Here is a 24206-nt window from a genome sequence, read left to right on the forward strand (position 1 = left end):
AAACAACAGTTTCAGTTTGCATTAAAACACTGACGATATTGCTAGTTGTACATTGCGTAATGTTCATCGGCACCAGGTACGCATCGGATTTTCCTCCCAGATACCTCTTATTAAAGGCAACATGTGGATTTTGAAGTATCAACTGGGTCTGGGTTACATTTGTAAATAGAATTCCTTGTGTAGAACGTTATGGGGTTGAACTGTAATTTCATGTTTCGCGTGAAATGCTATTTAATTCAATTCAATTCAACTTTATTTTCAATTCCATCAAATAAACAAAGAAATTATATATATTGCATATGTACAGGATATTTGTAATACTTGCAGAACATAATTTGACAAGGTACATAAATATGAAAATGAGAAGTAGATGCGATTACATATTTGTTAATATATACATAAAGCGTATAATACAAGTCAACTAAGGATGAGGATGGAAGTGGAGGGTCCCACTAAGAAGCAGAGCTTGTACGATATGGGACCCTCAGAAAATACACAAAACAGCATATACGAACTGATGTCAACTGACATCAAGATGATTGGGAAGGGAAAAAGAAAGAAAAGGCAAAAAAGAGAGAAAAAAGAGAAAAAAAAAGGGGAAAAAAAGGGGAAAAAAAACTACAGCACGTGCCATCGTGTACGCAAGCAATCTAGATTTCATAATGTAAAATAAGTGATGAAATACAAGCTGGATTGAATGTAATGCAAAACATTTTTCATACGTAATTATGTTGGTAAGAATGCAGGAGAAAGAGAGAATAAACACATCGTTATATTTAGAACACAGACAGGGACTTAATTAGAAGGAGGACTTATGTAAAAAGGAATGATGACTTGACTGAGATGATAAAGGGAAACTAACTCGGTTGGATATTATAAAATTTCAATAAAAATGATTTTAATTTATTCTTGAAGGGATTCAGAGATTGAGCTGTTGTAATGTTGTTGGGAAGTGAATTCCAATACTTTGGCCCATCGTAGATGAATGTGTTTTGAGCCAACAAAGTTCTCAGAAATGGCAAATGGAAGTCATTTGATCGCTATTGGCACACCGTGGTCTAATCCATGTTTGTGGTGTCACAGTGGTGTATTCAGAGGCTCTTTCTAGACACTATTACTTTGCCGAACCCAACAGCAAAGCACTGATTTGGGGGAGAGAAATAACAAACAGTTGATAAGATTATAACTGAAGGAGAACTATTAATTTTAGCCGCGGTTGACATTGGGTATTTTTTCCTTCGCAAAATCAGTGTCACATGAATTCGGGACTTGTATGGCTGCTTGAAAATTTTGGAGGATTGTGAGTTCTGTGGTGTGATCACTCACAAAGAGAAAGAGGGAGGGAGGGAGAGGGAGAGAGAGAGAGGGAGAGAGAGGAAGAGCCCATAAAACTGCCTTTGAGGATTCATGAGCGTTTATTTCTTTTTGTTGTAATGGAGTAAAAACAAAAGAGAAGAAGTTTGAAATAAATTAAATTGAGTATGTTTACTGGTAATCAATAAGGAAACCAAACTACAGTCCACGTCTTATTTTACCGATTTTCCTTTGTACATATACTTCTATAAGCTAAAATATTTTTCCGACAATATAAATGCTCCTGTTAGACAATCATGTGCGGCACAAAGATAACTGATAAGACTGAAATGGGATCACGTATTGATATTTTTAAGAGACTATTGTATACTCTGTTAAGTGTGTAGCAGTGTTTCGACAGCTTTATTGAGCTCTAGGAATATTTACTTGAGAAAAAAAACTAACTACAAGATGTCATCCTTTCAAAGTCATGAAATTCTTCCGTCGAGATATTCTGATTGACAAATTTCCCTACATCGACGTAAATCAGATGCAAAGATGTCATCCTTATTTTTTTCAAGTATTGTCCAAAAATGTTCACATACCGAAAATGGCTGTAAACCAGGATGTTAGAAATGCAACCAAGTATTACTCTATCGATGTCTACAACTCTATTGTTGTTAACCAGTTCTTTGTCACGGACTTTGGACAGTATGTAGGACCCTTCAACGCTATAGGGTTTGCTGTGCCAATCGGTACTCACAGAACACAAAGGGTTAAGTCATCAGTCATGACAGTGGACTTTGCGTTCTTAATTCCACACGAAGATCAGATAAGAAAATGTATAAACAATTAAGCCTGTGAGCATTGTGTATGCCGAACATTAACCCTATAATCATCTGCAAGACAGAAATAACCAAAGAACGTGCAGGTGATTTCTACTAAGTATTTAAGGTGAGGGTGAAAAGCAACATTTTTGGTTGGAAGGACTGTCGCGTTGTCGTTTTCGACCATGTCGGGCAGACTATAAAGCGTGAATGGTTCAAAGAGGAGATATTTACTGAATCCAAACATATGCCATCGATCTTGGAATAGCTGGCATCATTCTGCCATATGTTGTGGACAATCTCAGGCAAGACAGGTGACGATGGTGAGCTTCCCGCGGCGAATTCGCCGAGAGCTGGCGGGAAGGAGTCCGCTCTGGATTTCGATCCTCTTCCTTTGCTCCTTGGTCGTGTGTGTTAGAGGCAGTTGTGGGGGATTTTACAGTAAGTTCTTCAGCAATATCTGCAGTGTCGCAATGTTTCTATGAAATATTGCACATTTTTTTATTATATTTTTTCTGAATACTGATTAATAAGCATAGTCATATTTCATTTCATTTCATTTCATTTCATTTCATTTCATTTCATTTCATTTCATTTCATTTCATTATCCAGTTAAGAAAACATTACTTGGAAATATCAACACGCGTAAACAATTAACATACAAAACAAAAAGCGATATATATCACATTCATCTATTTACTTATTCCTGCATGTGGGCTGTATTCGTATGTTGATATCAATGGATGATGCCATTGTCTACATATTCTGTAATGCATAATCAATATTTGATGATAAGTCTAACTGCATCTACCCATTCACATTGACAGTGTTAAGGTATACTTCTATCCAAGAAAAGATTGTGATTCCCAGAATGTTATTCCTAACCTTATTCTTCAATGAGATGTTTTGAGTTCGGGAAAATAGTTATCATTTAATCTACATCTTTTGTATATGAAAAGCGATAAATACTTGTATATTTCTAAATGACAGTTTAGATGATAATTCATTCTCGGCATAATCATTCTACTTCTGCACACGTCACACACACACACACACACATACAGACAGACAGACACACACACACACACACACACACATATATATATACATATATATATGTATATATAGGCCTATTTGTCTTTCAGCAAATTTACTTTGAAAGTTGTTACAAAGTTTAAATCAAAGTGCGATAGACACGTGGAAATACAATTCTTTGTCTTGGTTCTCGTATCTTATCGATATTATGTCAGTTTCCGCTAAATACATCATGTTGTATGCTTTAAACAAAGGAATGAATGAATGGTTCAGGATGGTGTAATAGACATTCTGTAATGAGTACTCTGTCACTTTCTTCTTAGAGACGAATTTTCTGACCAAATTAATGCTAGCCTGAAAAGAAACAGAAAAATGGTATTTCAAAGGCATAACGGTGAAAATCTGATCAAAATCAGACTAAAAGTAACTGTTAAAAAAAATTAAAATAAACAAATAAAATAACTGTTGCATAGCCGTTACTGTTGGTATAAAATGCAAATGAGTGAGCTGATGATGTCATCACTTAACAATTTTTCACTCATCGTGTATAAAAGCTCATTTCTTGTACTGTGAAAGTGTAGAGCATGATACTATAGTAGGATTTGAGAACGGGGTGTAATTGCGTATAATACAAAATATAATTGCGCCATAACTATAATATGACAGTGTGTGAGGACATGCAATCATATTAATATTTGCATATTCACATTCACTGTGTCAAAACTGTTTCGCAAAAAAATCAGCGAAACTTCAGTGTCATAGAACTTCCGTAATCTGTATTTGATTTTTTTATCAACATTTTGCTGTTGTTCTTGCAAAGTAGGTCTATACTCCTTCTTATCAGACTTTCATTTATGAAAGTTAATGAAATTTTTGCGTTAAGTTGTTTTTATTGCAACTGAGTTACAAATTGCCCTAAATGAAGGTAAATTTACGTCGATGCAGGATAATTTGTCAATCAGTTGCAATAACTTTTAACTGGCCCGGACTTTCCCTAAAAAAACAAACAAACAAACAAACAAACAAACAAACAAACAAACTCCGCACTCATGTACTAGATCACATTTTTGTGTTAATAAAAAGTTTTGGTATACACTCATGACTGCCGCTATCAACTGTACCTTTTCTTAAGCCAAATTCTATGTTGGCCACGTGCACTTCTTATGCTTTAGTACTTTTAGATTGTTAGTATGTTAGCAACCATTCTTTTTGTTTTTGTTTTACCCTCTTCACATGCATAATTATGTTAATACATATAGTGCAAGATTTATTCTTTGTTTAGAATTGAAATAGATTAACGGAAGTAGACTATAGACTGCATTAGAATAAATTTATATTCTTGCATTAGGGTTAATCGAAATCAAATGCAGATGATAGAGTGGAACGGGCTGTTTACAAGGTGACTTCTTTACAACGAAAAGTGAAGTAACATGCCTGATCTAAACCTCATGAAATCATGTGCATCTTTCGGTCTGTAGAATTGTGCATGGCAGAACATACTTATGACATACACACTTCGGACTTTTCGTCCAAGAATTACGTTGTACACATTTGTATCTAAATGTACAATCGTGTATTGGCCAATGATGTCACGTCACGTCTATTTTCAACCAACCACAAACCATGCAGGCCCTACTCGTTGCGCTATTTTCTTCCTACAATATTTCCGATCAAGATTGTACGGAACCAGACGTGTACGGGGGTGGAACACCTACGTTCTCACCGGCTGTCTCGTGTTACGCGGAAGGGACAGTGGTCACAATCGAGTGTAGCGGAAAGTTGTACGGCGGCTTTCAGAATGCAACCTGTGTCCAAGGGTATTGGGACGTGTATGCAGAGCCAACCTGTGAAGGTAGGCAAACATAAAGGAACTTTAAAATTAATGAACGAAAAGGGGAGAAAGAACAAAAACAACAAAAGTGGAAACATTTAGAAAAGCAATTAATCAGACTTCCTGGCCTTCTGATGCTGGCTGAAGTGTACGCTGAAATCTTCACTCAGTTGCGAAATTACACATCTTTAGGTAGAGTAACATCACGAGTCAGTTATCATTATCAGTTATGTTAACAAGTCCACACAAGTTATTTCACGCAGCACTTTCGAAAATCATTGCCACTATCGAAAATATTGTCACTATGCAGATGAGGGAACCAAAGCGAGTGAGAATTACAAATCCTTTGCTTTGAAGGGCACTTGATGCAAACGCAGGATCATCATAAGCTTGACAGATTTGAGCCTGATCCTTCTTTGTATGAAACAGAGATAGAACAGAGATTCTATCAGAGAGATTAATGAAAAAAACCTTTGAAGGGCCTAAATATAATATATAAAGACAAATTCCATGATATTGTTTTTGAAGGATGTACAATATTACACTGTAATCCGATTGATTTCATCCTATAATTCACTTAAAAAGAACAATAATGAGCAATCATTTCTCGAATGCTTTTTCAATTAGTAGAATAGTAGACGCTGTTGTGTAGGCCTGTATAGTGCATATACTAAGCCAGAAATAAAAAGCTGACGTCACATTTTCACAGAGTCCTTCTGCTCGTCACCAAGTCCTCCTGATCATGGATCCGAATTATACCCAATGGATGAATACGTATTATACGACACTGCCATGTTTTCCTGTGACAACGGCTACAGTTTGGTCGGATCCAAAGAGGTGGGCTGCACCGGTACTGGCGAGTGGGTACCGACCATACCGAAGTGCAAAGGTAACGTTAGGTGAATCTAGTGTTTTTAGCCATTAATTTTGTTTCAGTATGCTGAAAAATAAGTACACGTTTCCTAATAAGATATTTTCCCCATCTGAGAAAAAATGACGTAATTTTAGTTTCAATTCAATTTTAGTTAATCATTTTACGCCAGTATTGGTTGTGTTATATACAGTGTATGTAGTAATCTACGTTTGTGCACAATTGGCCTGCCGTAGTTGTCTCGGCCACGGCAATAAACCAGATCCAAACCTCATCCGAATCGTCTACGGTTTCCCCTTTTATTTACTGGCGTGGTGGCAGCTGGATGCGAATTTAACGCCATTAATTTGCTCTACCCTAGTCCAAGAGAAAGGAGAATCTCGCCTGATATACGCAGGAGTAGGCGTTCTGTTGTAATTTACAGTGATAATTCGGGTGACGTATATAGTATTTGGGCGATTTATAGTGTGTAGTCCCATGTGGTGATATGCACGTTGCATCAACAAAGCGATGCGCCGCCGTGGCCGGGTCCACCGGCTCCCCGTCGATGCAGCGACGCGCAGCCCCGGCAGCTGAGGCACCCAAGCGGGGGTGTCCCGCGGGCCAGCAGGTTGGCCTTGGCCAGCAATCCGCGTTGTCAGACGCGACAAAACGTGAACCTCCACACTTCCCTGCTACAGGGCAAGGGAATGATAATCAGGTCATACAGGTTGAAGTTCGAAGTGGCTCTGTCTGTAGTCTGATCAGTGAAACTGCAGCTGATATGCTTGGTTTAGAAATCCTTGTCGATGGGTCTGGATATGAGGATTACATTGATGTACCCCTTGGTCACTCAGGTGATCTTCCAGAGCTTAATATTGTTGGTATTGTTTCGTGTACATTATACCACTATGAGTGTGACTTGATGTTTAACGGTTTCGTTGTGGATGATCATGTGATGAATGACGGTGTCGATGTGCTCGCAGGTGCAGATTTCATGGAGCAAAATGATATTGCTGTTCGTCCCTCGAAGGGTCAGATTATGTTTGGAGATGATACTATGTACACTTACAGTGTCAGCGATCGATCCGCTGGCTATGATTCACGTAACAATCATCACGCACAAGCCGTTCCTGTCAGTGTAATGGAGAAGGAGATACATGCGCATGATTACAATGAGTTTGAGTGTGAGATGGAAAGTACAGAGGATGCTGAAGCAGAGTGTAATTCACACAACATGCAGCCTGAAGGTGTTGGTGTAGGCTTAATGGTGAAAGAGGCAAAAGTGCAAGATCCAGGGTTTGAATGTGAGATGTGGAATACAGAAGATGAAGTAATAGAGTGTGTGTTACCGAATTATGATGATGGACAGAGTGAGATCACTGCTGTGGACAAAGGCGATTGGTTTGAGTGTGAACAGAAATATGGGACAAATTCTGACAGTGATTCATTGACGTTTGATTATGCAGGTGTGGTTGGCATTGAAGTCTGTGATGTTGAGAGTCCCAATATGGCCATTCCTTCCACTGAGCCAAGCTCTGTTACTCCCTCCACTGAGCCCTGCTCTGTTCCTCCCTTCATTGAGCACAGCTCTGTTCCTCCCTTCACTGAGCCTAGCTCTGTTCCTCCCTTCACTGAGCCCTGCTCTGTTCCTCCCTTCACTGAGCCCAGCTCTGTTCCTGCCTTCACTGAGCCCAGCTCTGTTCCTCCCTCCACTGAGCCCAGCTCTGGTCCTCCCTCCACTGAGCCCAGCTCTGATCCTCCCTCCGCTGAGCCCAGCTCTGTTTTTCCCTTCACTGAGCCTAGCTCTGTTACTCTCTTCACTGAGTATAGCACAAACATTTTCATGGGCAATACAAACCCTCACGCTGACATTGACAATACATTCACAGACACTTCACAGCAACCACGAGTGCATTCACACATACACTCACAGTCTAACAACCACGGTCAATACACTCCCATTGACAATTGGTATAATACCTACAATGATCCTCAAAGTCTCAATGAACAGTACCAGTTTGTGGAAGCTACCTTACCTCAAGGTTTCTCCAAGCTTCTTCCCTGTCAGACAGGTGAGGACGCTCTTCCTGTCACGGATCATGTCCCTCTACCCAAGGTGTCAACCCACATGGACATGCGTGTATTTGGCATTGATCGACATCGTGCTAGTCATGGTTCTGCCTGTGTGGAGAAGACCACCGCGACATTCACCCATCAGCCAGTCGATGTCCTCGGTACTCGTTTGCAGGGTGAAGTACCATCTTCTACAGGTTCTCCGCCTGGCTACTACCTCACTCCTGATGATGCCTCTCCCTCCTACACGCCGCCAGACAGTGAACACCAGTTCATGGTGGTCTTCAGCGTGGTCACCAAAATCCAACCAGAGGGTTTTCCTGCCTCCAACAATGCTGTTCGCCTCCGCCTCCCTATGGATGACGTTGGCCTCGCCGATCGTGACACACACCCGACCTGGAAGGCTCCACCATGGCACAACGGCCTGTGCCTGTCCCGTTTGTGGTCCGAAGGAGATCCCTCCCCCTCTCCCGATGATGGAGTCTCGCGTGCATTCTACCAGATGATCCCCACCAAACACTCATCTGATGATCCCCGAGCTCCTACCCATGGCTTCGCTGATGTGGGTATCATGGATGTCCTACTCCCCTGCGTGCTCCGGATCCCCCATCCCTCAGCACCCCCCGACTCCTCCCGCCCATCAGCGATAACCCATGGTCCTCCCATGCCCCTATCTCCTCCAGGTTAATTGGTCATTTCAGTTGTATTCTGTACCCATGTTTGTAGTGTGTATAAAGGTGCACAGTGTTAGGTGTGTGTTTTTGTAATTCACATGTTTCCACATGCATCAACTGTATGTATCGTACGTTTTTATACCCACCTTTTTGTCATTGCGATAGGTAAACTTACATTTTCTAAAATTCTTTGGGTATCATTTGATGTTTTGATCATTTTGTGAACCCCTTTTTTTCGTACAGTTTTCTGTTTTGATTTCTCGAGATCTGAATCTTTTTCAAGTAAAGGTTTTTGCCCTTTGGACTAAGGATGCAATGTGTGTTTTTGTAATTATTACCACTTTGGCTATCAGGCAGGAATATGGTGCCTTTTTGTTTTTAGTGTTCCTAGTATGGCAGCTATGTACTACACTGTATTTCATCTCATACCAGTATTTAACCAGACATGTAGATAGACTGGACATGTACGATTTTTGTCAGGGTTGATGTCAACATATCGCTGACTGTGTATGGCAATGCACAAGCCGTCTAGTTATTTTAATGCTTATTATTTCACCAGTTTCATTTTGACTCACAATAAGTTTGTTTTTGCAGCCTGTGCAAGTACATACAAGTATCTCATGCTGATGTCGTATTTAGCTAGCTATTATTTGTCACTTGTTTTTATTGATGGTCATAGAATGTATAGGACACATGAGTGGAATCTACTGGTATGTATGATTTTTTTAAAGACAGTACACTTTTGTATTTGTCTGTTCGCTTTTTCGGATACATATGTGGTATACTCATTTATTACTACAGGTATTGTATGTTGTTTTGTAAATATGGAGGATCAAAATTATGATAATTTTTTTTTTTAATACTAATGTTGATAAATGGTGGCAAACTTCCCGGCTGCCTGATTACTGTCCATGGTAAATTAGACTCGTATGACCGTATACATTGTATGTTTCCAGTACAGTATTACAGATTTGTAGTGTTATCATGCCCATGCCCCTTATTAGCACAGTTTTGTTAATTTTTCCCACAAGATTGGCACATATATGTACAGCTTAAACATACTTACCGGCATGTATTTTTATATAGTGTGGTTGTCTGGATTGTTTATTCACTATTATTGAGCAGGATTGATTCATGAAAACAAAACAGTGTTTTCCAGGTCTGCCCTGGTTATGTTATAATTCATATCCAGTTATGTTTTTATAAGTACCATGTACATTGCACGTGCTCAACTTAGTGAGGAATTTCATGTTTTATTCAGATGACCATGTACAATGTATAGTTTATGTATCTGATTATGATATACATGTATAGGGCTTTTCCAATTTTGTTATATTTCACTAGTGTCATGTTAGCGTAGTTAGTTAATTAATGGGGGAAGAGAAGATATTGGGATACAGTACACAATAGTGAGATTGTTGTGAAATGTGATTTGTGTTCAGTTGTTGTCAGAAATCTAGGAACAATATGATGTTGGTAATTGAGTGGAGTTTGGGTGCAAATACAGTGTACCGGTAGTTTACATGAATATGATGATTTTGTGTTTTTTTGTGAAAATCGTAAAGCAAGTCAAGTTACATTTGTGTGTCGATATACTTGTATGCAGAGGTTAAATGGGCAAGATTTTTGTTGGACATTGATAGTCTGTATGATCAATGTGTTTATGCATAAGGTTATCAATTGTTTGTTGACAGCGATAGAGTTTTGTTATTAACTACAGTATAGTGATTGTTATCACAGTGATGGGTGATATGCTAACTGTTCAGTTGTGGTTTTACTTAGTGATTAGTTTCAGTTTTTTTAGAGTGTTTGTAACAGAGGCAAGTTTTGAGGTTGTATAAACATATGATTGATTGCTAATGGAAAGTAATGATTAAGCTGTCAGAGAACAGAGGAAGAAAGAAGAAGTCACGCCAGTATTGGTTGTGTTATATACAGTGTATGTAGTAATCTACGTTTGTGCACAATTGGCCTGCCGTAGTTGTCTCGGCCACGGCAATAAACCAGATCCAAACCTCATCCGAATCGTCTACGGTTTCCCCTTTTATTTACTGGCGTTATATCAATCAAATAAAAGACGACAAATGATACAAAATATGAAACAAAAAATAAAGAAGTACAAGCTATAAAGCCTACAGTACAAAATGTATGTGCAAATGAATGTATAAAAGTATAAGACCAAAATGCATACTTTGCATGAACTTTATCGTGCCTATTCGGACTGTTTTTTTTTTTTTTTTTTTGTTTTTTGCTTCATATAAATCTTTGCCTATAAGTTTGGGTAAGGTGTGCTGTGTCTTTGAAACATTTGAAATCATAAATTGGTACATTGCATTCTTAAAACAGCATGGAGAGCATCTATATCGCTATGAAATAAGATTCTAGTAGTTTAGATTAATTTTCCTTTTATTTTTGCAGAGAATTGCGTTGTTCCAGTGGTTGCCAATGGAAACACCTCATCTTCATACGGAACGTCAAAGTCTCAAGGGCAAGGCATAGAAGTGTCGTGTGACGAGGGGTACAGCCTGACTGGACCTCATGACGTCACATGCAATGACGGAATTTGGGAGCCGTTCATCGGCCAGTGCCTGAGTGAGTTGTCCTAGACTGTTAAATTTCGCTTTGCTACCATGGCTACCTAGCCTAATGAGCGGCAACAGGGTGCAGGGATGTTTTCTTGTGCCTACGTAATTGAAAATGAGATGCTATTGAAATGGGAAATCACATAAAATAAAGTCTTGTAAACACATTATCATAAAACTGAAATGCTACGAAATGGGAAATTGCATAAAACGAAATGCTGAAGCCATTGAAGAGCTAATCTCAGAAATGATTGTTCTGCTGAGATAGATAATGAAGACAGTATTTGCTGGGTTTTCCCTGTTTGTTTTCAGGAACCGAACCCACCTATCTAAACACACTCCGGGCACGTCCATAGACGTGATAGATGTGTTTTGAATTCTGTTACTCCCCCGCGGAAGTCTATCGTTAAGAAGACAAAAAAAGAAAAAAAAAATGAAATCTCCGTGTAGGGGTTCTTCATTATCTTGATGACTATACGCAAGTAATTGTTACTGTGTTGGGAAAAGTTCAATTCTTGTTTGTGCACCCGACGTGACCCTGATGAATGGAGGAATCATATTGATAACATATGTAAAATTATTTCACGTAACATTGGCGTAATGAATAGATTGAAATATTATCTTCCTTCATCTGCATTATTAACTCTTTATTCTAGTTTGATACTCCCTTATTTAATCTACGGGATTCTTGCTTGGGGTAATACATATCAGATGTAACTTGATAAACTTCTTTTATTGCAAAAGAAGGCGCTTAGAATTGTTTTTAATTTACATACCCGAGAACATACAGATGCTTTGTTTTCTGACCATAAAATATTAAAAGTAAATGATTTGTATGTGTTTCAACTTGGTCAGTTTATGTTTAATTACGACAGTAACTTTTTACCTAAAATATTCCACGATTTATTTCATCGAAACAGTCATGTTCATAACTATCCCACGCGACGATCCGACGAATTCCATCTTCCGTTAATGAGAACCGCACATGCCCAAAATACATTTCTTTATACTGGACCCAGACTTTGGAATAATTTAGATAATAGTTTAAAAGATTCCCCCAAATTTGTCACATTTAAATATAAACTCAGAAAACATTTACTTTCTACTTAAAATCTTAGATAATTTAAATTGCTATAATTTATGCTTGAGCTTTCACCTGTCCTGATGTCGCAGCACTTGGCGTGTTCTGTGTGCAGACCTCTCTTCTTTCTTCTTTCCTTTTCCTTTCCTGTCTATTGTTCTTCGTAGACTTGTATTGTTACCGTCTTCTCTCCTCTCGGTACTGTCTCGCGTCCAACAGTGCATATGCGTGTGGGTAATTGAATGTGTGTACGAATGTACTGTCCTTGTCATATTTTCCCGGTACACGTGGTTCAATGAACAGTGTCCGGGCACTATAGCATTGGTATTCTATATTTTTTTCCCGACCTGTGTATCTCAAAATAACTACATGTATATTGTTATAGAATAGTATATCATTCACTCATTATTTATCTAGCGATCCACATCCGACAAGCTTTGCTTTTTAGTGGATCACTATTTTCCATGATGGAATTTATTTTCCGCTCGCCCACGTAGTATTTGTACAGTGTTCCTCTTTATTATTGTACATTATGTTGTTCTATAATTTGTCTCGTATATTACATGAATCTTTTGCAAGCGCTTGAACAATATCATTTAATGACATGTATACATTGTACTATGTTTTTGATTTTCGTTGATTGGAAAGAAACTATGATTGAATTGAATTGAAAAATTGAATTGAATTATGGCTATAAACGACATTAAAGTTGCAACTGATTTACAAATTGCCCTACATCGACGTAAATAAGCACTGAATTGATCAATGTTTTAGTAGAAGCCATGATAAAAAATCGTGGGCGTACATACTCGTGACGGAGATGACGCCTGTCCGGTGATCAGGAGGTCGTGGGTTCGAATCCTGCTCGAGTATGTACGCCCATGATTTGTTTATCATGGCTATTACTATGTCTACTATTATTATTATTATTATTATTATTATTATTATTATGACTAATTATTATTACTAAAATGATAATAATAATCATAATGATAATAATAATAATAATAATAATAATAATAATAATAATAATAATAATAATAATAATAATATGAACACTTGTAATGCGCCGGTATCCATCAAGAATAGATGCTCATGGCGCAAGAAAGAGAGGCAGAAAGAAAATACCAGTGAAAACGAGGTATGAGAAAAGGAATAAAGGAAATGTTAACAAAAAAGGCTTGTCTAAATAACTGATCAATTCAGTGCTTATTTACGTCGATGTAGGGCAATTTGTCAATCAGTTGCAATGAAAACATCTCGACGGAAGAATTTCATGAATTTGGACTTTAAGAGTTATTTTTGCTTGCCATACTATGCTTTTCTAATCCCATTTCAAAGTACAGTGTATGCTAATAAACGCTACCGAATATTACTCGTGGTTCGAGTACGTCCCTCAAGTTAACCGCAACAAAAAGAAATTAAGCAAAACAGAAATAACATCTGAACAAGCGAGGGTTAGTGATTACAAACGTTTTCATATGAATACAGATATACTGTACGGATTAATGTTGAGTTACTTGTGGAAAAATTGTCTTACCAGCTCAAACACAAATCTGAATTGTAAGTACAGCCCAGGATTCACCAGCCTTTTGCTCAAAGGGATAGATCACGTGAAACCTTTAATGAATTATTTCATTCTAATGCAGCCTTTAACAATGTAAAGTTGGACTGATGTTGTCTGCCATTATTTTAATATGTATGTCAGGTCATTGTCTACACCCGACCGTGCCTAACTCGAATTTCGCCGAAGCCGATAGTCACGTGACCGTACCACATGGAGAGTACGTGGTGGTTGAATGTGACTTTGGTTATTCTCCTGGTTCAGGAGCCAATTTACCCGTGCCTTTAGCATGCAATGACGGCTCTTGGGACTCCACAGTGACTTGCTCAGGTATACTTATTTGCCTTCCTATTGTCAGGGCCTCCTAATGTCGATCATTCCCTATGAAGCTGCATAAATAAGGTATTTTCGATACTCCTACGATTAATGAGATGGCGACTTGAGTATTAATCGTGAGTTTATTGATAGAGTCTGAAATTCAGGGTTGTTTTCCAATCTTGTTCCTTTTTAGCTCACCTGAGCGAACATGCTCAATTTAGCTATTGGAGCTAATCATAGTCAGGCATCCGTCGGTTTTTTTTTGCTTGTTTGTTTGTTTGTTTTTTAGCTTCTTCATGAAAACTATATGACGGATTTCAACCAAGTTTTGCAGGTAGCAATCCTGGGGTGATCAGGGGTCGTAATTGGTTTAAATGGGCACTACGATTTAGATAGTATTATTAAAAACGTCAAGTTTTTCCACAAACTTGGCAGGTATCAACGCCATTGTGATAGAATATGGCCTACAAACGGAAACTGATGCCCTCTGTGAGATACTAGTAACCCGAAGTTTGCTATGTGCCAAGTAGGGTTATATGTCAAGTTTGCTATATTTTTTCTTGCGTAATAGTCTTCACGAATTTGTGAAAAGTGAAACCACCGGGTCTCTATGCTTGTTTGTTTGCTGCTGCTGCTGCTGCTACTGCTGTTGTTGTTGTTGCTGCTGTTATATATATATATATATATATATATATATATATATATGTGTGTGTGTGTGTGTGTGTGTGTGTGTGTGTGTGTATCTGTTTCTCCTAGTGCGTTCCGTGGATCCACAAACTTCCGCAGTGATTAATCTTCACTCTTTATAATCGCTGAATCGCTATCCATCTCTATGCTTTGCTTTGGATCATGAACATTCAAGAATCTGAAGAGTGCTCTTCGACGCCCGAAGTACTCGGGGGTGGTACTCCTTGCTTCTCACCGGATGCGACTTGCTACCCACTCGGTGCTGAGGTGGAAATCGACTGCAGTGGAGTGCTGTTCGGCTCGTCGAGTGCTTTCTACAACGGTTCCTGGTCTTACGACTGGACCTCATCCTCGCCTACGTGTGAAGGTATGTAATAGAAAAAAGAACCCCCTTGACTAGAGACACAGTGCCAACATGTTACTAGTATTTAGCCCTTCTGAAAACATAGTAGCTCACACATTTTACAATAAATCAACCTTCACATCTAATTGTTTGCATTTGATGCATAGAGCGCACTATTATGACTTGCGTTAGCTTTTCCCATGGTTAATGGTTGAATGTTCATTTTTCAACAAAGATTATTGGTAGCATAATATACTAACAATAAATAACAATAAAGTCTTTGAAGCGCTGAGGAGCACTTTTTTATAAAAAAAAATACAGCTTTATCATCAAAGTACTTTTCATTCTTCATCTGTACCGCTTGGTGGCGCAATAAAAGAGTCCAGCTGCAATATACTAACTCCTCCTGAACATGGATCCGAAGAATATCCGAGCGATCAGTACGCTTTGTACGACGTGGCGTCCTTCGTTTGTGACGACGGCTACGGTTTGGTCGGATCCAGTGAAGTGATGTGTACCGGTACTGGTCAATGGGAACCCGCTATTCCTTTGTGTGCAGGTAATTTTATATGATTTGGATATCAAACAAACAAGCAAGAAAGCAAACAAACAAACAAATTAAAAAAAAAACCAAACACACACACACACACACACCATGTTCCATTTGAATGGGTCAATGATGGAACAGCACTGTAAGATTTTGAATCTCTTGGAAATTCAAATTAGTCAATTACTACATGGAGTAGTACTATTGGTCGAAATGCTTTTCTAACTGAAATTATCTCCGAGACTGCAAATATATATATTATATTTATTATATATACACACACACATATACATATACTTATATAACATATACATAGCATGCAAGCTAGAGTGCTTGAGAAGCCAGGAATAATAATATTGTTTTTTTTTTCTTGTTTCCATTCTCACAAAATCAGTTTCGTCATGTAAGTTCCGTAATGTTTCTCTTGCATTCGTTTGCTTTGTTACGATGAGATATTGATTATTACATTGAAACATGTTAGAGTATAATCATGGTCTCTTAATTTCTTTCCTTTCCAGTGTCATGGCACATAAATTATTTTCAATGCTTATAACACTATTAAAAAATTTCTTCTATTTTCGATACAATCAAATAACACTTAATGTAGGCTTTAATAGGCCACCCGTCTTCGGATATGTATGGATCTTTGGATAAAGAAATAAAAAAGAGGAAAATAAAAACTGAGCCATTGCATTTATGGACTGATGTCTGTCTACTTTCTTTCCGCTCCCCTCCTTGTTAGAAAACTGCATCGTTCCCTCAGTTACCAACGGTAGCTGCAGTTTTGCACCCGGCACCTCTCTTCGGTCTGGCCAAACCATCAGTATTTTGTGTGAAGACGACTTTACTCTCACCGGGCCGGATTCAGCAACGTGTCGTCATGGAGTTTGGGAACCAATCATCGGCGAATGTCTCAGTGAGTAGACTCATTGTTGTTAAAAAATAAAGAACAGGAAGGAAATTCTGGAAGTCAATTAGGCCTACGAACAAAGCAGTCATTATTTAGCAATTATAGCGCAGATTGACATTTTGTTCCAGTATGATTCCGTGTTTGGGATCCAATCATTGGCGACTGTTTCCGTTAGGATAACAATAAGGAAAACGCCAAATCAGTAATGGAGGTATAGCTATAGTTTATTCGATAAACATAGCAACCATTTACATTCTGTCCGAGTTTTGTTTTACGCTTTATAGCCTTGTTAAAGTGTAAGTATCTTGGCGAGATGACTCCAAATGTTTGGTTGTAATGTCACATTGACGTCTTACTAAATTCTTCCGACTTTGTTAGTAAAATAAAGTGAGATTGTGTACTTTGATGATTTGTGTTTCCTAGTCTATAAGGATAAGAGTTCAGAGAAAAACGGCAAAAAGGCAAAGAAGAAGAAGAAGTAGAAGGAGAAGATGATTAAATAATGATTAACTGTAATTATTTGCTCCGTTGGTTCTCTCTCATGAATAATACTAAGCATGCAGCGAAATTGTTATGTCATGATAGAGGACTGTTCCTCCCCGACGATCGGCAATTCGAACCTGGCAGAAGACCGGGGCTCCATCGCACACGGGGATTACGTGATCGTGGAATGTGACAAAGGGTATACTTCCGGGTCAGACTTCCCTACTCCTGTGACCTGTTATGACGGCCAGTTGGATTCTGACGTCATGTGTCATGGTATGCAGAGACACCTGCCGGGAACAGCGAAGTTTGCATTACAATAATATCTCGAATACTAGTAGTCATGTCATCAGTGGGGGGGGGGGGGGGGGGGGGGGGGGAGGTGAGTTGAGCAAGAATCGATTTTGTGTCGTGAGCTAGGGTAAGCACAAGTATGTGCGTGCGTGCGCGCGCATGTGTGTGTATGTGTGTGTATGCGTGTGTGTTGGTGTGTGGAGAGAGAGAGAGAGAGAGAGCGAGGAAGAGAGGAATGAAACGTGCTTGCATGCTGAGTTGAGACACAGTAGGTGTTGTTCGATGGTAGTGAAAAAAAGTTCTTTCATATCTGCTTTAGATGTCATATCCTCTTAAACAAGATTGAGGAGTAAAAGTTCCGTCTATATAATTATATTATATAGACCGTTGTTCGTCATGTAGAGTCAAATATCTTTATATGATTAACCAATCTTTCCTATTCATTAATGCTCTCTTCATGTTTTGTCGTGAAAGCAAATTAACCTTGCGGTGGCTGTAGTATAAAGGTGTATAATAGTCATATCAAACTCTATCTTACTTATCGGTTCATAACATAAGCACCCATCATACTTCCTGGTAAAGGCATGTTCTAAATAAAACAAAACAAAAACAAAACAAAAACAAAACAAACGTAAATCAATGGGACTGCAGGACCTATTAGATATTGGAAAAAATCATGTCTTTGTTTCCTTTTGCAAATAATGTTGTTAAGCCTAATAGATGAAAATAGCTGCTTCTATTAAGGTCTGACTAACCTTGATTCTGAACATGACTGTGTACGAAGACACATCCCTTTTAGATGATTATGATAGATATCTGTTCGGGTATTTCCATCTATCTTAAATCCATTACTGAGAGAGTCACTTATTGCATCATTCCCCGTTTCAGAGTATGCAAACTGCACATCCACCCCTACGGTCTACGGGAGTGGCACTCCTATTTTCTCTCCGTCCGTTTCCTGCTACCCCGGCGGAAGTAACGTGACCATTGGCTGTAGCGGCGTCCTGTTCGGGTCGTCGAATGCGTACTACAGCCATCTGAGCTATTGGTATTTTGATGATTACGGGTCGCCACCTACCTGTGAGGGTAACTACACAAGAATAACAAGCTATAGATCTGCGACGCTATCAAGGTTATGACACGCGCTGATACTTGCGATTTGGACAATGGGAACACCCATTGTTTGTATCGCGCATGTGCAGAACAAGATTTTTCCTTTTTTGGCTTGATTGCCGCTTCGTAGGATTGGCGTCACAGATCTAAAGACCGCAATTAATGTAGCTCCGCTGTCTGAAGTAGAATGTCCACTGTACGAAGAATTGTTATGCCTCCTCTAAGGTGAGACACTGTAATGATCAAAAACTCATCATTTTGACTTGTTTACTTATTTCTTATTCATTAATGTGGATTTCCTTTGAGGCCCCGCACACTGAAAGATTTGAATATGTTTGCCCCTCCGTTTTTCTCTTAACATTTTTGAAAGGTTCCTTTTATTGCTATGACAAGAGTATTTTTTGTTCAAAAAGAATGATAATTCCCATTTGATTACACCCTTATATCGTCATTTTATTCGACCACTTTGTTGATTATTTGTCTACTGTTGAAAAATGAAATCAAGTTTGAAGTGAACTGAATTGAACTGTATTGAAAAGTCGCAGCTTTTATGTAGTATAGTCACAGACGTGTAAAACAGAAGTTTTGCTTTAGTCACACGTTTTGTAGAAGAAAAGTAAAAGAGAGTAGTGCTGTATGAATACATCACTTAAATTTATATCTTTCTATACACAACCCTGCCGCTTCGCTGGTCGGGCCAATTCATCTCATATTTTGAGGAACAAAATAATGTCCCTGCGAGAAGCTTAGAACTTCCGATTTTCAGCGTCTCTCTATCTGAATCCATTTAATTTGCCACTCACACGGTGAATGATAAATTCGAATGAAGTAATTTTCCTTTTTTGGTATAATTTTGTATGCGAATGCATTTACTGAAGAAAGGATAAATCAGCAATTATTACACTCATCTTTCAAACAGCGCAACGCTGTAAATGATAGAACCGAAAGGACTTCTACAAATCTATATCTTTGTTTATTGTGTATCACCAGGAAGCGCGTTTCGTTTTCCAAAGGAAACGTCATTTCATGAGACTTTATGTTGTTTAATAAAAAAAATCTACATTTTGTAGAAAATTTCTGCCCACCACCAACTCCTCCCCTTCACGGATCCGAAGAAGATTCCATGAACCAGTACGTGTTATACGACACTGCGTTCTTTTCCTGCAACTATGGGTACAGTTTGTTCGGATCCCAGGAAGTAATGTGTAGCGGAACTGGCGAATGGACACCGGCCGTACCGATTTGTGAAGGTAGGAGTGTGTGTATGTACAAAGGGCGTAAGATTTTTAGTGCATAAACTGCAATGTAACTGTTTTTACTTTTCAGTTCATTTACTATTTGCAGATTTGTCAGCTACATTATATCGTAAACGGCTTTACACGGAGCCAATTTAAACAAAAATAGTGATAAGAATAAATTGTTGAAAAGAGTCAGTAAAGAAAATCGTATAATTTTCTTTGTCTTTTTTGATGCACCTTAGAAATATTATGTACAACACTCAGTCAAAATGAAATAGTTATTATGACTAAACGTCGAACGCATTCTTGAGATGCTTCAGCGATTATGTTCTTCTTCTTTTTTTTTTTTGCATCGTGTTCCGCAGAGCATTGCGTTGTGCCAGCTTTGTCCAATGGTGACGCCTCTTTTGCACCCGGCACTCTGGTGCTGAGCGGAGAAGTACTTATCGTGTCATGTGATCAAGGCTTCACTCTTACTGGTCCAAACTCGGTCACGTGTCGGGATGGAATGTGGCAGGCTGCAATTGGTCAATGCCTAGGTGCGTATGATTTTCGTCAGTCTGGGACTCCATTTTAACTGAACATGTTGATCTACGAATACTCTACTATATAGTAGATCAACACTGAGTTACGAAATTGGTCATTTCGTCGACAAAATGACGGTTTCGTTAACGAAATTATCATTTCGTGGAAGAAATGTTAATATAGTTACAAAATGATGTCGTTTCGTTACAAAATAACCATTTCATCGACGAAATGACTGATTTCGTAACGAAATATTCCATGCGACACTTGGCGCTCCATGGTTTTCGTCCATGGTTTGAACCACGGTTTCATTTGTACCACCTTCGTGAATTCGGACCAAAAAGATCAAATCAACTTGAAGTCATTCAACACGAACTATACATTGGTTCAGAAAAAAGGTAAAAGTTTATTTAGTTTATGATATGTTGATGTACACGCGTTTCATTGATGCATTTTAAGAGTGCGGCTTGCTCTACAAGAGCTCAAGAAACCTGATTAGTCATTTAAACCTCGTGTACGGTTTTTATGTATACGTTCCCGGATTCAGAGAACTGCATCTCGCCACTGATCCCTAATTCTAACTACGAAGCACTCGGATATGAAGTAGCTCATGGAGAGTACGTGGTGGTAACGTGCGACAACGGTTACACTTCCGGATCCGGGTCAAACTACTCTACGCCCATTACCTGCAGTGATGGTGTATGGGACATTTCTGTCTACTGCTACGGTAATCATTTGCATTGTAGGCCTATACCGGGTGTCCCCCCCAAAAAACGGTGGATTTTCAGTACCTTGCTTTCTAAAAGTGATATATATATATATTTTTTTTTTACATCATTAGAAAGGACATCTTCCGCAGAAGACAATCATACCAAAATCATTAAATTTGGTTCAGTTCTTTTTGTTCTATGCCAATTTCGGTAAATTCGGTCATTTTCAAATTTCGCTGTATTTTTGCGACGTGTGAGATAATAATTTGGGTGCGACACGAGCTCCATACGACGAATTGTGTGTAAGCTCGTTGATCCATGTCAAAAAAGATACCAAGTACAGCTTTCACATTGGGCGTGCATACACAGACACACACACACACACAAACTGCTTTTTCCTGCTCCGCGCCCAATGTGAAAGCTGTATCTTTTCTCGACATATAGATCAACGAGCTTACACAATTATTCGCCGTATGGAACGCGTGTCGTACCCAAATTATTATCTCATACGTCGCAAAAATCCGGTGAAATTTGAAAATGACTGCATTTAGAGAAATTTAATGATTTTGGTACCATTGTCTTCTGCGGAAGATGTTCTTTCTAATGTTGTTAAAAAATATATCACTTTTAGAACGCAAGGTACTGAAAATCCACCGTTCCGCTTTTTTTTTTTTGGGGGGGAGGGGGACACCCGGTATAAGGATATAAGGGAATGACACACAGTGTCCCCATTGTTTCAAAAAGGTTATTAGAAAAAGAAAGACACAAATACGAATAGGTTTTGGTTTTCTCTTTTTTTTATTTGTATTGTTGTTTGTGTATCTGTGTGTGTGTGCGTGTGTGTGTGTCTTTTTTTGGGGGGGGGGGGTGCTTGCTGTTTAATTGGTCATGGGTGAATCAATGATTTCTCTCCCCCTCCCCAACACACACACATACACACTGACACTGACTGATAAAATCATAATGGTTACAATCATTATCGTTGATGTTCAGTCTTAGACTAAGACACTCTTCTTATTTTTTTTTTCATCGTATTGCCATGATATTTATATTCGTGCCATCAGAGTTGTTATCACTCTCGTAGTTATTGTTGTTTTGATATTAATATAATTTAATATATTTTTTCTTATGTCATTTCATGGATGTTATCACATCGTTTACCCTTTGTGTAGCAAACTGCCCAGCCCCCACATTCCCGCCTTCTCTGAGGATAACTCCAGCCCCCAGAACAGACGACGCGCACTACTACCACAACGACGACATTACGGTGACGTGCGCGCCAAATTACCGACACGTAGATGGCCCGCCGAGTGGCACGTTAACCTGTAATGATGGATATTGGACTCCGGATTATCTACCTGTGTGTATCTAACCTGTGGTTTAAATGGGTGGTTTAGCTTTGGTTGAGATGAGAATTCAGCTTTTTAACTTCTTACGAGATAATTGCAAAAACCTCTTAGGAAACAGAACATACAATTTTAAGAGGAATTCAGAGTTTATTTGATGAAAATTGGTTTTGAAATGACTGAGGTATAAAAAAAAGGGTAAAACAAAGCGATCCTATTAAAAGGTCGGTCCCACCTATCACTAGGATTGCTTTGCTTTGTTTTGGACATCTCAAACATTTCAAAACAAATTTTCATCATATAAACTGGTATAAAAAAAGGTAAAACAAAGCGAACCTGTCAAAAGGTCGGTCCCACCTATTATTAGGATTGCTTTGCTTTGTTTTGGACATCTCAAACATTTCAAAACAAATTTTCATCATATAAACTTTGAATTCCTCTTAGATTGTAAGCTCTTTCATATTTCATAAGAGGTTTCACATTTTCTCACTAAGAAGTTGAAAGCCATCTCACCAAAAACTATATATCGCCCCTTTAAGTAACATCCCGCCAAACATAATCTAGACGCAGGGGCTCCCTTACCCTCCTATTTTATTTCTTGAAGAGATAAAAAAAAAAGTTTATATCTTAAAGTTATAGAGGATGGAGCTAACAAACAGAGGAGGAGAAAGTTCCACAGAAATCCAAGGCAAAATATAAAATTGATTTTTTTTTGTCATTTTTTTTTCTTGCACAATAATGATGAAAGATGTTGGAGGATTATGTCATAGACTCAAAACTCAACAATTTGTTTGTGTGGAGGGTAGGTTGGTTATTATTTAGGTAATCTTCTCGCCAATAGAAGACACCTTAAATGTCATCCTTGCATGCGAAGTCAAAACATTTCCAGAATTATGTCATATGGAGAATACAATGCCTTCATTTCGCCTTTCACCTCACAAAAAAAAAGAAAGAAATGAAGTAGTAAAGATGAGCATACTTACCTATACGTGTTCATTTGTATACATTTTCTACTTGTCAGTGGTGACCGCATGGGGCATCAACCGAGCTAATATTAATTATGCTATGGATATTGTAATAATGTAACCAAAGAACGAGTCAGAAAGTGTACCGATGCATGACTGTGTAGTATCTAGTGGAAATTTTCCACGAAAAAGTGACATTTCAAGATTATAAGATATCTACTTTTAGGTTCCTTGCCTCGTTTTCTTCCCACTATCTCATCCTAGATCCTAGTTCTGATAGTGAACTTTCATTATTAAGTAAATGCTCCTTTTTCCTCATGAGAAGTTTCATATGCTGAGTATGGACTTACATGACGCTCTATAAACCCTTTAATGACCATCGTATGACATGTATGTAAGGATTGTTTAAATTATCACAAGCATGTTTGCAACAGATTCGATTACTGGACATTGCCCTGTCGTGGTTAATCGTTTTGTGTTTAGAAGCTTTTACAATACATGCTAACGCCCTAGGTCCCTCCCATCTTGAGTTCCATTAGACTACCAGAGACTTTCATTTTACGTTTTTCTTCATAAAAAAAAATTAATATCATGTATTGTACCTTCCAAGCTGGATTCATTACGTTGTATATCGCAACGACATAGCTCAATGTTTAGTCTAGTTTTGCGACAGCATCAATGTATTGTGATACGTGTTGTTCATCACATTTAACGTTCTAAAATTAGCTTGTGTTCAGTAAAGTAAGTGTCAGGCTATATTGTGTCGTAATGTTGCATGTTGTATTATGTTAGTAAATACAGAAATAAACATCAAACGGCAATAGTAATAATGTCAAATGCTTCAATGTTTGTTTTTTTCATAGACCTGATGTTGCGTTATTCAATATATTTTCTGGAAAGATTGTGATATGTTT

The 24206-nt window shown here is 38.4% G+C and overlaps 1 protein-coding gene across 1 annotated transcript; it reads left to right on the forward strand.

Moving 5' to 3' along the window:
• Positions 1-1903: 1903 nt before the first annotated feature.
• LOC140227881 (C4b-binding protein alpha chain-like) lies at positions 1904-22730 on the forward strand. The gene is made up of 11 exons (XM_072308267.1): positions 1904-2048; positions 4831-5007; positions 5696-5875; positions 11005-11178; positions 13958-14143; positions 14994-15022; positions 18286-18481; positions 19579-19758; positions 20112-20285; positions 20819-20998; positions 22154-22730. The coding sequence occupies exons 1-11, from the start codon at positions 1904-1906 to the stop codon at positions 22351-22353; spliced, it is 1821 nt and encodes a 606-aa protein (XP_072164368.1). The 3' UTR covers positions 22354-22730.
• Positions 22731-24206: the final 1476 nt, after the last annotated feature.

The sequence above is a fragment of the Diadema setosum genome, chromosome 4, assembly GCF_964275005.1.
Source record: "Diadema setosum chromosome 4, eeDiaSeto1, whole genome shotgun sequence".
Lineage (NCBI taxonomy): Eukaryota > Metazoa > Echinodermata > Echinoidea > Diadematoida > Diadematidae > Diadema > Diadema setosum.

Excerpts from the sequence above, each read along its gene's own strand:
- LOC140227881 (XM_072308267.1), top strand. The coding sequence starts at position 1,904 with ATGGCTGTAAACCAGGATGTTAGAAATGCAACCAAGTATTACTCTATC. Across the intron at positions 5,876-11,004 it reads GACCATACCGAAGTGCAAAG|AGAATTGCGTTGTTCCAGTG; the intron begins GTAACGTTAGGT and ends TTATTTTTGCAG. Across the intron at positions 14,144-14,993 it reads CTCCACAGTGACTTGCTCAG|AATCTGAAGAGTGCTCTTCG; the intron begins GTATACTTATTT and ends TGAACATTCAAG.